Source organism: Myxine glutinosa, chromosome 1 (assembly GCF_964187855.1).
Source record: "Myxine glutinosa chromosome 1, kmMyxGlut1.1, whole genome shotgun sequence".
Taxonomy (NCBI): domain Eukaryota; kingdom Metazoa; phylum Chordata; class Myxini; order Myxiniformes; family Myxinidae; genus Myxine; species Myxine glutinosa.
This window is the reverse complement of record NC_136261.1, coordinates 348,271,019-348,288,973: the sequence shown is the minus strand read 5'-3', so window position 1 is coordinate 348,288,973 and position 17,955 is coordinate 348,271,019. Positions and strand designations below refer to the sequence as shown.

At 40.1% G+C, this 17,955-nt stretch overlaps 1 protein-coding gene across 2 annotated transcripts in view; it reads left to right on the top strand.

Moving 5' to 3' along the window:
* Positions 1-16,891, top strand: part of LOC137413189 (retinol dehydrogenase 12) — a 62,128-nt gene extending 45,237 nt beyond the window's left edge. The window contains exons 5-8 of one of the 2 annotated variants that reach the window (XM_068098593.2): positions 10,734-10,823; positions 10,954-11,142; positions 11,608-11,717; positions 14,556-16,891. In XM_068098593.2, coding sequence (XP_067954694.2) covers positions 10,734-10,823; positions 10,954-11,142; positions 11,608-11,717; positions 14,556-14,834 — 668 coding nt within the window. In that variant the 3' untranslated portion in view covers positions 14,835-16,891. The remainder of the gene's footprint in view (positions 1-10,733; positions 10,824-10,953; positions 11,143-11,607; positions 11,718-14,555) is intronic. The other variant, XM_068098596.2, reaches the window with a different exon arrangement.
* Positions 16,892-17,955: the final 1,064 nt, after the last annotated feature.

Here is a 17,955-nt window from a genome sequence, read left to right as displayed (position 1 = left end):
GAGCTGCGGGGAGGTATTGGGAGGTCCTAAACTTTCTAACGGTGCCATACAATCACATTCTGGTGCAACGAAGAGTCAGAATTAATGGAAACGAGTCCTTAACTGACATAGACTAAGAATAACTAGCAAGATGTCCTATAGTTGTCTACGTGAGATGCGGTGGACCTGGATGCGACATTTAAGGGGGGAAATAGGGGAAGGTCGGGGCTACAGAGTGTTGTTTACAGAAAATGGGACTAGGGAATGGGGGATTGGGGATAGTTGGGAAGTATTGGGGAAATAGGGGAATATTTACAAGCGGATATGGATGGAGGCCAATCTCATATCCGCAACAATATATATATATATATATTGTGTTTTTTACTTCCTTATATGTGAGGAGCTGACAGGATCGCCTAGATGTATGCACACTCGCCGCTGAGCTGTCTAGCCTGGGATTAAATCCCAACCCATCTATAAACTGTCAGTTTGGTGTTTCACAGGCAGGGTGATTTACCAATGTGTGTCCCGTCTCTCGGGTGGACGTTAAACTGGGGTCCCAGCATGCCAGCATCGGTTGGTGGACGTTAAAGATCCCATGGTGTCCTTCACAAATAGTAGGCGAGTATTGCTGGCACCATGACCAAATTCCAAATTCCTGCTCGAACTAAGCGTGTCAGGCCTGGTCAGGCCGGTTTATGAAAGATGTGGACCAAGCTTCCCCGGCCATTAAATAGTGGCCATTAAAGAGCAACAAATTCCTGTATATGTGCAAACCAACGACTCTGAGCATATACACCACGCAGCTTAAGATTGTTTCTGTGTCTTCGCACGAGGGGTGAAGCAGTGGTAATTAGTTAGGGATTCAGGTTAGTTTTCCCCAGTATGTGATTTTCCCTCTGTGATTTTCCCCAAATGTTTTACATTTACAAGGCCGGCCATGAAAACCTCCATTAAACCACAACAACCGTCCACTGCAAGCCAGGCAGGTTCCCGGACACTAAGCCCCGCCTTAATGGACCTCTTAGGCAGGCCCTGCCCAGTAGAGGCGGAGAATCAGTGGGCGGTCAAGAAGGCCGTGAGGCCACGCCTCAAAGTTCATGATTGGCCGAGAGAGCCCTGCAGTGGCTTGGAAAGAGCTTTGCCATTGGTTGGTGTGACGTCAGAAAGAAGCTTCTAGAGAGGAGGAGGAAGAGTGCGTCTCTCTATCTCTACGGTACCTCTATCTCGGAAAAGGGAAGCTGGCCATTGTGTGGTTGTTTTATTTGGTGCACGCTTTCGCTGCGAAAGAGGAGGTTTTGGGTGGTGAGCTTTACCTTGGAGCGGAAGGCTGCGCTCTTCAGCGATTGTGACAAAGAGGTGGAGAAGCGAGAGGGCATCTTCACAACTCACCTCACTTTTGTAGCGCTGTCGAGCATGACGGAGCAATTGATGGTTCTTGCCCATCTTGTGCTGGGTTTCCCGCTGGAGGGGCATCGAGCTCTGGGCCTCGTCCCCAGCTGCCAACCTTAAAGAGGAACTCGTGGAGACAGATAAGGCCGGCAATAGAAATGAATATTTTATTTATTTTCCCCTTGTCTGTTTTTGAGTCTGCATGTGGAGGTGCCTCAGTTGGAATTTATTTTTTACCTCAACATTAATTTTGACATTTTCCTCTCGCATTTATTTTCATTAAATTATTTGTTGAATTTACTGTCGTGTTTACTTGTTAGTTGATTCGGATTAAACCCGTGTGTTCCGTTCAGGTAAACGCTTCACCTCCATTCATTCCGCGCGCGACAAAGATATCACCATTTTTGGGCAGCTGCCTTGGGAGTGAAACTGCCTCGGTTCCGTCACCCAGCGGTCTTAACCGCTGGTGACAGGACAATATAAAATACATGAATACAACATGAGTTGATGGATGCTGATAGATACCCGCCTATTTTTTTTTTAAATTTCATTTCATTTCATTTCATGTCATTTCTGTCTGTCTGTCTGTCTGTTTCTTTATAACTTGGCAAAAAAAATTTTTTTGCAAGTATGTTTCTCACTCCGGTTTTTGTGTTTGTGTGTTTGTCTGTTCGTTCACTTATAATTGCCTACAGGTCCCAATTTTAAACCGATCTTCACGAAACTTCACCAAATGGTGGGAGTTCGTGGTCCGACAAAATCCTATATATTTTTGGGGTCAAAAGGTCATACGGTCAACATAGGCCAAAGGTCAACCACTTTTTTCGAATTTCTAAAATCCTCAATTTTCATCCGATTGACTTGAAATTTGAATAGGATTTACATATCGGCTAACTGAATTGAACCACCTACTATTTTTGAGATCAGCATAGGCCAAAAGGTCAACATAACCCAAAAGTCAACAACCCCAAGGCAGTGTTCTGGGCCCTGTGCTTTTTCTGGTCTTCATCAATGATCTCTCTGACTCTCTTGAAAATCCTCTCTATCTCTTTGCTGACGACTCTACTCTCTGTCGCTCCATTCTTCATCCCTCAGATCGGCAGTCTGCAGCCTCCTCACTCTCTGCAGACCTTGACAAAATCACAGACTGGGCAAACAAGTGGAACATGTCTTTCAATCCTGACAAATCTCACACTCTTACGATGTCTCTCCGAAAAGACCGACTGGACAACCCTCCCATCCACTTTCTGAATAATCCTCTCCAAGAAGTTCTGTCACTCAAGCTTTTGGGTCTCACTATCTGCCATGATCTTTCCTGGAAAAACCACATTTCAAATCTGGCCTCCAAAGCCAGTCGCCGACTGGGCATCCTCCGTCGTGTGAAGTCCTTCCTTGGCACACCTGAGCTCCTCACCACATACAAGGCTTTCATCCGCAGCTCAATGGAATACTGCTCTCCCCTCTGGGCTGGTGCTCCTGCCTCACACCTAGCTCGCCTTTGCGCTGTTGAAACCAAAGCATTCAGAATCACTGGAATCTCCCGCGATGAAGCTAACTCCAAGGGCCTCTCACTCATTCACCGCAGGCAGGTTGGTGGTCTTTCCGTCTTCTACCGACTCCTCTCTGGCCTTGCCCCCCCAGCTCTCTCTGGGCTCTGTCCCGCAAATATTCCTGCAGGTCGCACAAGATCTGCCTGCAACCCTCTTTTGGTTAAACTGCCAAAATCAAGACTCTCTGCTCACCTTCACTCCTTCATTCCTCTTTTCTCCCGCCTCTGGAACAAACTTCCTCACTCTCTTCAATCCCACTCCACCCTCCAAGTCTTTAAAACAGCTGTTCACCACCATCTCTTATCTTCCCCCATCCAAAACGTTGATCTTTTCTACCCCCGCTAATTTCACCCCAATTCCACTTTTTGAAATACCAACTTCTGTCCTGGAAGTCCTTGGTGTCCTTGTGCTTTATACTTCTCCCTCCCCCCCCCCCCCTTCCCATGCATCCTCCACCCGGGCCCTCTCCCTTCCACACATCTCCCTGCTCTCGGATGTTGTGTTTGTGTGCTTCCCCTTTTCTCCCCATCTTGTCTTCCGCTCCCTCTTTTTGTGTATTTTGTTTGTGTGGTCGATTTGTTTGTGAAGTAAATGTTAGCTCTTTCACGAGCCACGATTCAGTATACAAAAAAAACAAAAAAAAAAAAACATTTCACATTTCTAAAATCCTCAATTTTCATCTGATTGACTTGAAATTTGAAGAAGATATACATATCGGATAACTGAATTGAACCACCAATCATTTTTGAGATTAACATAGGTCATAAGGTCAACATAGGCCAAAGGTCAACAGCAATTTCGAATTTCTAAAATCCTCAATTTTCATCCGATTCACTTGAAATTTGAATGGGATTTACATATCAGTTAACTGAATTCAACCAAGAAGTATTTTTGAGATCAGCATAGGCCAAAAGGTCAACATAGGCCAAAGGTCAACCACTTTTTTGAAATTTCTAAAATCCACAATTTTCATCCGATTAACTTGAAATTTCAAAAGGATTGTCATATCAGTTAACTGAATTCAACCACCAACCATTTTTGAGATCAACATAGGTCATAAGGTCAACATAGGACAAAGGTCAACAACCATTTCAAATTTCTAAAATCCTCAATTTTCATCCGATTGACTTGAAATTTGAATAGGATTTACATATCGGCTTACTGAATTCAACCACCAACTATTTTTGAGATCAGCATAGGCCAAAAGGTCAACGTAGGCCAAAGGTCAAGCACTTTTTTTAAATTTCTAACATCATCAATTTTCATCCGATTGACTTGAAATTTGAAGAGGATTTACATATCGGCCATCTGAATTCAACCATCAACTATTTTTGAGATCAGCATAGGCCAAAAGGTCAACATAGGCCCAAGGTCAACTGCTTTTTTCAAATTTCTAAAAGCCTCAATTTTCATTCGATTGACTTGAAATTTGAATAGGATTTTCATATCAGCCAATTGAATTAAACCACCAACTATTTTTCATTTTAAAAGGATGCTCTACTGAGTGCCATTTCACTTTGTTCTGTTTTGCCAAGTGTCGCTCTATAAGTGATTTTTCATTTGTGGGTTTGTCTGTCCGCTCACTTATACTTGCCTACAGGTCACAATTTTAAACCGATCTTCACGAAACTTCACCAAATGGTAGAGTTCGTGGTTCGACAAAATCCTATATATTTTTGGTGTCAAATGGTCAAAAGGTCAACATAGGCCAAAGGTCAACCACTTTTTCCAAATTTCTAAAATCCTCAATTTTAATCCGATTGACTTGAAATTTGAATAGGATTTTCATTTCAACAAATCGAATTCAACCACCAACTATTTTTGAGGTCAGCACAGGCCAAAAGGTCAACATAGGCCAAAGGTCAACCACTTTTTTTTGAATTTCGAAAATTCTCAATTTTCATCCAATTGACTTGAAATTTGAAGAGGATTTACGTATCGGCCAAGTGAATTCAACCACCAACTATTTTTGAGATCAGCATAGGCCGAAAGGCCAACATAGGCCATAGGTCAACCACATTTTTAAAATTTCTAAAATCCTCAAATTTCATTCCATTCACTTGAAATTTGAATGGGATTTCCATATCGGCTAACTCAATTCAAAAACCAACTATTTTTGAGATCAGCATAGCCCAAAAGGTCAACATAGGCCAAAGGTCAACCACATTTTTCGCATTTCTAAAAATCTCAATTTTCATCCCATTGACTTGAAATTTCGATGGGATTTACATATCGGCCAACTGAATTCACCCACCAACTATTTTTGAGATCAGCATAGGCCAAAAGGTCAACATAGGCCAAAGGTCAACAGCAATTTCAAATTTCTAAAATCCTCAATTTTCATCCGATTCACTTGAAATTTGAATGGGATTTACATATCAGTTGACTGAATTCAATCAAGAAGTATTTTTGAGATCAGCATAGGTCAAAAGCTGAACATAAGCCAAAGGTCAAGCACTTTTTAAAAATTTCTAAAATCCACAATTTTCATCCGATTAACTTGAAATTTCAAAAGGATTGTCATATCGGCTAACTGAATTCAACCACCATATATTTTTGAGATCAGCACCGGCCAAAAGGTCAACATAGGCCAAAGGTCAACAACCATTTCAAATTTCTACAATCCTCAATTTTCATCCGATTGACTTGAAATTTGAATAGGATTTACATATCGGCTTACTGAATTCAACCACCAACTATTTTTGAGATCAGCATAGGCCAAAAGGTCAACATAGGCCAAAGGTCAACCACTCTTTTCAAATTTCTAAAAGCCTCAATTTTCATCCGATTGACTTGAAATTTGATTAGGATTTACATATCGGCTTAATGAATTCAACCACCAACTATTTTTGACATCAGCATAGGCCAAAACGTCAACATAGGCCAAAGGTCAACCACTTTTTTCAAATTTCTAAAATCCTCAATTTTTATCTGATTGACTTGAAATTTGAATTGGATTTTCATTTCAACAAACCGAATTCAACCACCAACTATCTTTGAGGTCAGCACAGGCCAAACGGTCAACATAGGCCAAAGGTCAACCACTTTTTTTTTTTTCGAAAATTCTCAATTTTCATCCAATTGACTTGAAATTTGAAGAGGATTTACGTATCGGCCAAGTGAATTCAACCAGCAACTATACTTGAGATCAGCATAGGCCAAAAGGTCAACATAGGCCATAGGTCAACCACATTTTAAAATTTTCTAAAATCCTCAAATTTCATTCCATTCACTTGAAATTTGAATGGGATTTACATATCGGCTAACTCAATTCAACCACCAACTATTTTTGAGATCAGCGTAGTCCAAAAGGTCAACATAGGCCAAAGGTCACCCACTTTTTTCAAATTTCGAAAATCCTCAATTTTCATCTGATTGACTTGAAATTTGAATACGATTTACATATCGGCTAACTGAATTCAACCACCACTTATTTTTGAGATTAGCATCGGCCAAAAGTTCAACATAGGCCCAAGGTCAACCGCTTTTTTCAAATTTCTAAAATACTCAATTTTCATCCGATTGACTTGAAATTTGAAGAGGATTTACATATCAGTTAACTGAATTCAACCACCAACTATTTTTCATTTTAAAAGGATGCTCTAGAGTGAGTGCCATTTCACTTTGTTCTGTTTTGCCAAGTGTCGCTCTATGAGTGATTTTTCATTTGTGTGTTTGTCTGTCTGCTCATTTATACTTGCCTACAGGTCACAATTTTAAACCGATCTTCATGAAACTTCACCAAATGGTAGAGTTCGTGTTCCGACAAAATCCTATATATTTTTGGTGTCAAAAGGTCAAAAGGTCAACATAGGCCAACGGTCAACCGCTTTTCTCAAATTTCTAAAATCCTCAATTTTTATCCGATTGACTTGAAATTTGAATAGGATTTACCTATCGGCTAACTGAATTCAACCGCCATCTATTTTTGAGATCAGCATCGGCCAAAAGGTCATCATAGGCCAAAGGTCAACAACCATTTCAAATTTCTAAAATCCTCAATTTTCATCCCATTGACTTCAAATTTGAATAGGATTTACATATCGGCTTACTGAATTCAACCACCAACTATTTTTGAGATCAGCATAGGCCAAAAGGTCAACATAGGCAAAGGTCAACCACGTTTTTCAAATTTCTAAAATCCTCAATTTTAATCCGATTGACTTGAAATTTGAAAAGGATTTTCACTTCAACAAACCGAATTCAACCACCTACTATTTTTGAGGTCAGCACAGGCCAAACGGACAACATAGGCCAAAGGTAACCACTTTTTTTTGAATTTCAAAAATTCTCAATTTTCATCCAATTGACTTGAAATTTGAAGAGGATTTACGTATCGGCCATGTGAATTCAACCACCAACTATTTTTGAGATCAGCATAGCCCGAAAGGCCAACATAGGCCATAGGTCAACCACATTTTTAAAATTTCTAAAATCCTCAAATTTCATTCCATTCACTTGAAATTTGAATGGGATTTCCATATCGGCTAACTCAATTCAAATACCAACTATTTTTGAGATCAGCATAGCCGAAAAGGTCAACATAGGCCAAAGGTCAACCACATTTTTCGGATTTCTAAAAATCTCAATTTTCATCCCATTCACTTGAAATTTCGATGGGATTTACATATCGGCCAACTGAATTCACCCACCAACTATTTTTGAGATCAGCATAGGCCAAAAGGTCAACATAGGCCAAAGGTCAACAGCAATTTCAAATTTCTAAAATCCTCAATTTTCATCCGATTCACTTGAAATTTGAATGCGATTTACATATCAGTTAACTGAATTCAATCAAGAAGTATTTTTGAGATCAGCATAGGCCAAAAGGTCAACATAAGCCAAAGGTCAAGCACTTTTTAAAAATTTCTAAAATCCACAATTTTCATCCGATTAACTTGAAATTTCAAAAGGATTGTCATATCGGCTAACTGAATTCAACCACCATATATTTTTGAGATCAGCACCGGCCAAAAGGTCAACATAGGCCAAAGGTCAACAACCATTTCAAATTTCTACAATCCTCAATTTTCATCCGATTGACTTGAAATTTGAATAGGATTTACATATCGGCTTACTGAATTCAACCACCAACTATTTTTGAGATCAGCATGGGCCAAAAGGTCAACATAGGCCAAAGGTCAACCACTCTTTTCAAATTTCTAAAAGCCTCAATTTTCATCCGATTGACTTGAAATTTGATTAGGATTTACATATCGGCTTAATGAATTCAACCACCAACTATTTTTGAGATCAGCATAGGCCAAAACGTCAACATAGGCCAAAGGTCAACCACTTTTTTCAAATTTCTAAAATCCTCAATTTTTATCTGATTGACTTGAAATTTGAATCGGATTTTCATTTCAACAAACCGAATTCAACCACCAACTATCTTTGAGGTCAGCACAGGCCAAACGGTCAACATAGGCCAAAGGCCAACCACTTTTTTTTTTATTTCGAAAATTCTCAATTTTCATCCAATTGACTTGAAATTTGAAGAGGATTTACGTATCGGCAAAGTGAATTCAACCAGCAACTATACTTGAGATCAGCATAGGCCAAAAGGTCAACATAGGCCATAGGTCAACCACATTTTAAAATTTTCTAAAATCCTCAAATTTCATTCCATTCACTTGAAATTTGAATGGGATTTACATATCGGCGAACTCAATTCAACACCAACTATTTTTGAGATCAGCGTAGTCCAAACGGTCAACATAGGCCAAAGGTCAACCGCTTTTTTCACATTTCTAAAATACTCAATTTTCATCCGATTGACTTGAAATTTGAAGAGGATTTACATATCGGCTAACTTAATTCAACCACCACTTGTTTTTGAGATTAGCATAGGCCAAAAGTTCAACATAGGCCCAAGGTCAACCGCTTTTTTCAAATTTCTAAAATACTCAATTTTCATCCGATTGACTTGAAATTTGAAGAGGATTTACATATCAGTTAACTGAATTCAACCACCAACTATTTTTCATTTTAAAAGGATGCTCTAGTGAGTGCCATTTCACTTTGTTCTGTTTTGCCAAGTGTCGCTCTATGAGTGATTTTTCATTTGTGTGTTTGTCTGTCCGCTCATTTATACTTGCCTACAGGTCACAATTTTAAACCGATCTTCATGAAACTTCACCAAATGGTAGACTTCGTGGTCCGACAAAATCCTATATATTTTTAGTCAATAGGTCAAAAGGTCAACATCGGCCAAAGGTCAACCGCTTTTCTCAAATTTCTAAAATCCTCAATTTTCATCCGATTGACTTGAAATTTGAATAGGATTTACATATCGGCTAACTGAATTCAACCACCATCTATTTTTGAGATCACCATCGGCCAAAAGGTCAACATAGGCCAAAGGTCAACAACCATTTCAAATTTCTAAAATCCTCAATTTTCATCCCATTGACTTCAAATTTGAATAGGATTTACATATCGGCTTACTGAATTCAACCACCAACTATTTTTGAGATCAGCATAGGCCAAAAGGTCAACATAGGCCAAAGGTCAACCACGTTTTTCAAATTTCTAAAATCCTCAATTTTAATCCGATTGACTTGAAATTTGAATAGGATTTTCACTTCAACAAACCGAATTCAACCACCGACTATTTTTGAGGTCAGCACAGGCCAAACGGACAACATAGGCCAAAGGTAACCACTTTTTTTTGAATTTCGAAAATTCTCAATTTTCATCCAATTGACTTGAAATTTGAAGAGGATTTACGTATCGGCCAAGTGAATTCAACCACCAACTATACTTGAGATCAGCATAGGCCAAAAGGTCAACATAGGCCATAGGTCAACCACATTTTTAAAATTTCTAAAATACTCAAATTTCATTCCATTCACTTGAAATTTGAATGTGATTTACATATCGGCTAACTGAATTCAACCACCAACTATTTTTGAGATCAGTATAGGCCAAAAGGTCAACATAGGCCAAAGGTCAACATCAATTTCGAATTTCTAAAATCCTCAATTTTCATTCGATTCACTTGAAATTTGAATAGGATTTACATATCAGTTAACTGAATTCAACCACCTACTATTTTTGAGATCAGCATAGGCCAAAAGGTCAACATACACCAAAGGTCAACCACTTTTTTTCAAATTTCTAAAATCCTCAATTTTCATCCGATTGACTTGAAATTTGAAAAGGATTTTCATTTCAGCTTAGTGAAACCAACCACCAATTATTTTTAGGTCAGCGTAGGCCAAAAGGTCAACATAGGCCAAAGGACAGCCACTTTTTTTGAATTTCTAAAAACCTCAATTTTCATCTGATTGACTTGAAATTTGAATTGGATTTTCACATCAGCTAACTGAATTCAGCCACCAATTATTTTATGAGATCAAAAGGATTCTCTATTGAGTGCTATTCTACTTTGTTCTGTTTTGCTAAGTGTCGCTCTATGAGTGATTTTTCATTTGTCTGTCTGTCTATTTGTCCACACAGAATAAATATGATTTTCTCTGCAACAGTTGGTCCCATTGTCAGGAAAGTTTCACCATAAGTGCAACTCCACCTGTATAATTTTTTAATGATAATTATGATGTAGTAGGTCACGTGGTATGGCCGCCATCTTGGAAAAAACAATAAACTTTGCACCTCTATATCTCCGAAAGTACAGTGTTTGTACTTTCGAAAGTACAGTTAAGTACAGTGTTTGCTAAAATATCTCATGCAAGGTAGAGGCAAACTGTATTAGTGACATAGCCAAAAGCCTCATCATTATCTTTTGTCTTGCTGATGACACCATAAAGTTCCCCCTGGCCTACTTCCCAACCCTGTCTCTTTCCCCCTTAGATAGGACTTCGTCCTTAACAGCGGAAGGCTTGAATGTGACCTATGCCACCAACCATCTTGGTCCCTTCCTGCTTACCAACCTGCTTTTAGGTAACTTTTCTTACCATAATCTTTCTGTAAATTCTGCGTAATCCTTACTTTTCTCCAATTTTCTTGAGATCACCACTACATCCTGCTCCACATAGAGCACACATTTACCAGCTCTGTATCCTTTCCCCAGATCCTCTAAAGGCTTCCGCCCCCTCTCGTGTTGTCACGGTGACCTCCATTGTTTACCGCTGGGCTTCTGAACCTCTCGCCATATTGCGACGGACCAAGGACATCCTTCCAAAACATTTCTCTTATGGAATATCCAAGCTCATGAATGTGCTCTTCACGATGGAACTTGCCAGACGACTCCATCACTCTGGTTAACTTTTTTTTCATTCCTTCTGTGTTATACTCTCTTATCTAGCTAGTCTTTGTGCTGAGATGTCTCTGTTCATGATGTTGACTACTCATGTTTCCATACTCCAGAACTCTCTATCAATGTAAACGTTGTTTGTCTGTCGTGTTTTTACCCTTCCTCTGATTCTCGGTATAGGGACAGGTATTAGTTAGTTCGGCTAATAAAATTAATTCCAGCTCTACTTAATTTTATGAAGCCAGGAGAAACCCAGGAATCGAACAACACCAGACTGAATCTGGATAATCTTCAGACAGCTGGTAGAGTGTCTAGCTAGACTTGGTGTGGTGTCATTGTCTACCTGGGTATGGCTTCTGAAACTCTTGCTCAATGACCTACTCTTTCAATTTTTTTAATTCAATGTTTGTTCATCTTATCATTACCTCTTCCTCTTGCTCCTCTCTCCCTGTCGGTATGCTGGGTGTACAGGGGTAACCTCTAACTGCGTTCATCCTGGTTATGTCCGCACGGGGATCCTACGTAACACACCAGCGATCATCCGCATGGCTATCCATACCCTGGGATTTCCGTTTACACTGGTAAACCTCAGCATCACATCGCATCATATTACAACAGCATCAATAATAACCCCTTCATTAAGGAAAAATGTTTGCGGTACTCCTTTGTAGTATACTAGTGTAAAACCCATCAAAAATGTGATGGGAGCATCCTGCCATCACAGTACAGTTGTAAAGAATATAACTCACAGGATTTGTGGATTTACTTTTGTTTCATAAAGAAAAGTATGTTTATTTTAGAAATATATTTATTATCAAAGTGATTACAGAATTTGAAATGACAGTAAAATTACTCACCAGTATATATTTTTACTGCTAATAGAAATTACTAACGTCTCACCTACAGCGTTATAGTTGTGAAAACAACCGGAATGGTCATTCACTCAACCTAAATTCAGATGCATGTTGTAAAAGTTTAGAACATCTCAATTTTTCCAGTTTTTATTGAAAATTTACGCAGTTCAATGTCTCAATGTACTCTGAAATAAGCACAGAACAAATAAACAATTGGAGATAAAAAAGAAATCATAGAATCATTTTGTTTAACAAAATTTAATTTTAATTTTTGACTCAGCAAAGTAGCCACCTTTTGCAGATATAACCGCCGACACACACTCGTGGCATTCTTTCTGCAATGGAAATCAAATATTGTTTGGGAAGTTCTTCCCAACACTGTTGCAGAGGTTCCCACAAATGTGTTGCACTTGTAGGTTGCTTTGCTTTCACCCTTCTGTCCAGTTCATCCCAAACCAGCTTGATGGGGTTTAAGTCTGGAGACTGTGCTGGCCATTGCATGATTTGAAGCCTACCGTCTTGTTCTTTTCCTCGAAGGTAGTTTTGACATAGCCTGGAGGTGTGTTTAGGGTCATTATCTTGCTGTAGGATGAACCCCTGACAAACTAGGTGTATACCAGAGGGTATTGCATGGCGCTGCAAAATGCTGTGGTAGCCCTTTTGGTTCAGGGTGCCAGTCACTCTGTGCAAGTCGCCGACTCTGGATCCAGCGAAAGAGCCCCAGACCATCACGCTTCCTCATCCATGTTTGAGAGTTGGTGTCACACACTGAGGAACCATCCTTTCGCCTACTCGACGGCGTACAAAAACCCTGCGTGATGAACCAAAGATTTCAAATTTTGATTCATCAGTCATTAAGACCTTCTTCCAGTCTTCAGCAGTTCACTGGAGGTGCTTCATGGCCCAGGCAAGCCTCTTTTTCTTATTTTGCCATCTTAGCAATGGCTGTCTTACTGCCACTCGACCTGTCAAACCTGCAGCTCGAAGTCTTCTCTTCACAGTAGAAACTGAGACTTGCTTACTTCGACCAGTGTAAAGCTGTGCTTGAAGCTGTTGTCCTGTGAGCCACCTATCACGCAAGCTGTTGACTCTCAGAAACTTGTCTTCTGATTCTGTTGTGGCTTTGGGTCTGCCAGACCTCTTCCTGTCTGAGTTTCCTCCAGTTTACAAGTGCCTTTTGATGGTGTAGGAAACTGTACTCACTGACACCTTGGCTTTCTTTGCAATTTCTCCAAAGGAAAGACCTACAATATGTCAAAACTACCTTCGAGGAAAAGAACAAGATGGGAGGTTTCAAATCATGGAATGGCCAGCACAGTCTCCAGACTTAAACCCCATCGAGCTGGTTTGGGATGAACTGGACAGAAGGGTGAAAGCAAAGCAACCTACAAGTGCCACACATTTGTGGGAACTTCTGCAACAGTGTTGGGAAGAACTTCCCGAACAATATTTGATTTCCATTGTAGAAAGAATGCCACGACTGTGTTCGGCGGTTATATCTGCAAGAGGTGGCTACTTTGCGGAGTCAAAAATTTAAATTACATTTTGTTAAACAAAATGTTTTTCTATGATTTCGTTTTAAACTCCAATTGTTTATTTGTTCTATGCTTAATTTCAGATTACATTGAGACATTAAACTGCGTAAATTTCAATAAAAACTGTAAAAATTGAGGTGTTCTAAAACTTTTGACCGGTAGTGTATATATATATATTTTTTTTTTTTTAAAGAAAGAAAGGCGCTTCCAACCAGAAGGTACTAGATCTATTCCACTAATTTGAGCAAATAAGCAAGAGCAGACCTGGTCTCAAGCGACATTTCGCCTGCTTCAAAACAGGTCTCCTCAGTCCAATCGAACCTGAAACTTCGCACATACCCGGTTTTTAAAAACAATGTGACCGCTTCCGGTCACGTGCCAGTGCTCGAGGTCAGATGGAGGAGTTTTTTTAATTTTTTAAAACATCAAGCAAATAAGTGTCAAAGCACATCATTGATGAGTTGCTCTGCTCTTTTTTGTTTTTACTTGCACGTGATCTGGTGTTGCATGTGTGTGCCCTTGTTGTTGTTTTTGTGTTTCCGGAAACTCCAACAATCACACAGCCCACACCTCATCACGTGCAACCCGGACACAAAACCAACCATGTTCGTGCCCCTGGAAACACAAAAACAACAACAACAAGAGCACACACATATTTACTGTACTTCATTCCTCAATTCACACTGAAACGCCTGTTCGTTTAAGAGCAAGAGCATCTTTTTGAGAGAAAGATAATTGTTTTTCCATGCATGTTTCATGTTCACATGCAAATTTTACATCTTCAAATGGATCTATGTTTCAAAATAAATTTAAAATTAGTAACATGAGTACATCTTTAAATTGTTGACTTTGCACAATACTGTGAATGTTGCATTAGCATTGTTGTACATAGAGTTATGAATACACCAAGTGATATTACCTTAAATAAGTTTCCTGTGTTTGAACACCATCATGTGACATTTATTGATTGGTGTGAAATGAGAGTACATTGCAAAAAATAACCGAGCTGTTCTATTTTTCTCTGCGACAGAGTGCAAAGCATGGCGCAAAGGCTCCACTGTTCCTCTGCCTCTCTCGCTCGCTGACCTTTGCCTCGGGTCTCTACTTTGAGCCCGACCTGCGATCATCCCTGCCGACACTCACTGCTTTAGACCCCCATCTCTCCAAGGAGTTGTGGAGGGAAAGCGAGAAGCTAACGGGCCTACAGAATGGAGAATGCTTGGGGGAGGCTCGGAGCAAGGAGGAGGAAATAACAGAGTTAGAGGGAAAAGAGGGGTCATGCAGAGAGAGAGAGAGAGAGTTAGGGTGAAAGTGACCTCGGACCCATAGGGGGTCTGCAATGAGAAAACAATAATCTCACAGCTAGATTCAGTTGAAGTGGTCAGAAAGTAACCTTCCCCTTCCTCCCTTTTCTCCAGGGAGGTTTGTCAAAACACTCGTATTTCCTGAAATGAAGAATTCCTGTGACCGGTTGGGATGTGGGAGGAAAAATCAGGATAGGAGTGTTAAAATTAGCGGATAAGAGGAGTTTTAGGGGAGTTGCAAAAAGGTGAAATAAATCAGTGAAAATCAATAAGAAATAAGAAATAAAGTGAAATAACGAAAAAAATGAGAAATAAATAAATAAAGCAAATAAATAAATAAAGAATAAGTAAATAAATAGTAAAGAAATTAGGTGAGTAAAAATGAGAAATCACTTTGAAAGGAGAAAATGAAAAGGGATTCCTGAAGTGCCAACATGCAGGAGTTGAAAGCAATGGAATTCAATGGGTGGTCGGAAAGTGTTAGAAATGTATACTGTACAGTGTACATAGACATTGCTGTTTGTCGAGTTTTATTACATTTACAAATCACTTAAGAGAAACGGCAGAATTTACATGAATAACATGACTCACTCCACTTCCACTAAGTCGCTCAATATGACCCATACATTCCCTTCCCCAACTGTGTATGTGTCTGTCCACTTCACTCCACTTCACTCTGTCTGTCCCTCACTCCACTTCCACTAAGTCGCTCAATATGACCCATACATTCCCTTCCCCAACTGTGTATGTGTCGGACATCTGTCTGTCCAGCCATAATTATTTTTTTTCTTCTTTTTTTTGTATACAAGATCGAGGCTCGTGAAAGAGCTAACATTAATCACACAAAAAGACAAACCGACACACAAAAAACAAGGGGAGCGGCAGACAAGATGGGGAGAGAGGGGGAAGGACACAAAAGAGAGGGGGAAGAGGGGGAAGGACACAAACACAACATTTGAGAGCAGGGACATCGGGAGGACTTGGGGGGAGGTGGGAGAGGAATAAAACATATGAACACTGCAAGGACTCTGGGGTGAATTACCGGGGGTAGAAAAGATCAAGGTTTTCGATGGGGGAAGATAAGAGATGGTGGTGAACAGCTGTTTTAAAGACCTGGAGGGAGGAGTGGGATTGAAGGGAGTGGGGGAGTTTGTTCCAGAGGCGGGAGAAAAGGGGAATGAAAGAGTGAAGGTGAGCAGAGAGCCTAGACTTTGGCAGTTTAACCATAAGAGGGTTGCAGGCAGATCTTGTGCGACCTGAAGGAATATTGGGGGGACAGAGCACAGAGAGAGCTGGGGGAGCAAGGCCGGAGAGGAGTCGGTAGAAGACAGAAAGACCACCAACCTGCCTGCGGTGAGTGAGTGAAAGGCCCTCGGCGTTGACTACATCGCAGGAGATTCCAATGATTCTGAAAGCTTTGGCCTCAACAGCGTGAAGCCGAGCAAGGTGTGAGGCAGGAGCACCAGCCCAGAGGGGGGAACAGTATTCCATTGAGCTGCGGATGAAAGCCTTGTATGTGGTGAGGAGCTCAGGTGTGCCAAGGAAGGACTTCGCACGACGGAGGATGCCCAGTCGGCGACTGGCTTTGGAGGCCAGCTTGGAAATGTGGTTTTCCCAAGAAAGATCATGGCAGATAGTGAGACCCAAAAGCTTGATCTGTTTTTGCGACAGAACTTCTTGGAGAGGAGAACTTATTTACCATTTCAGATTTTGTCATTTTTGGAGATTTTGAATGAAGATTTTTGTCAAATCTTCAACAAACCATTACTATGAGCATATAGAGAAAATAATAAAAAATTGGGTCAAAATATTATAGGGCAAAGTCACAGTTACTATAAATAGCCCTTATAAGCCCCGCCGCAGCGCATCAAGCAAGAGACGCCCTGTTTTTTTATCGCTTCTATTTTTCATTATTTGTTTACCATTGAGCTTCAGTGTGTCTATCCAGGCCATAACATATTTATCAATTGAGGAATTGTCATCAAATCTTCAATGAACCTTTATTCCTTTATTATGAGAATATGGAGAACACACATGAATAAAATGTTCAATATTTTTTTAACTGTCGTTTTTGTCAAGTTTAGTTTGAGTATAAAGCGGACGCGGACAGGCTTTTAGACTAGACGGAGTTATGGGAAAAGGCCATGTATAAGCTTCTATGTGCATTTTAGGGTCAAAGTTGGGAACCTCACTTTTTAACATAATTAGGGTATGCTGAATTCGATTAACCCGGTTCCCAAGCCGATGTTTGAGTGTTTGATCTTCTAATTAGCATAAACAAAATGGCCACCAAATTGCCATTTTTTGACACATTCTTGGGACAAACATATATATATCATGTATATACATGCAGCTCTATGCGTTATACACCAATTATACATGCAGCTCTATGTGGTAATCTAATCTAACGAGAAGTTTGTCCACAGCACTGCTACCATTTAATGCTTTAACTGGGTGTGACACCACCTCCTATTTTTTTGCAAATCACACCAAACGAACATCATGGAAAGTCTTCAAAGAGCACCATAAACTGCTGAATAACTTGGGCATTGGTGAACTCACAGAGGAGACAATCAAATCTGCAGAAGCGTTCGTCTGCAGAATATATAATGTGCACATAACAACCTCTGTTGATTCAGCACGACATATGTTGTTCTCCAAGACTGGTAAACCAGAAGTAATGTCACCGACAAGTGATGCTCTTCATTTCAATTTGATGCGAGTACACTATCAAGCCATAGTATGGAGAAATGCTCATTGTGCCATACCTAACCTTCCTGCACCTGTGGAAATGGGATGGAAACGTGGTGATTCAGGTCTAGAGCCTATTCTGATGTCACTGAGTCCAATCCCAGAAAGTTGCCTCGAGATGATTTGTTGTGCATGCCAGAAGCAATGCAAGACTCGACGCTGCAAATGTCGCTATTCAGAGTTGAGGTGCACATCAATGTGTACCTGTCAGCAACAGAGTGATGATCAGACCCCTTGTATGAATTTGATGTAGTTTGGCAAAACAACATGTGTGACATTCCTGAATGTTTGTGCTTCATGGCCATGTATACTTAATTTTAGAATAAATGGTTGTATGAAACATTGTCTTATTAAAACCATTTCCTATTTTATAGT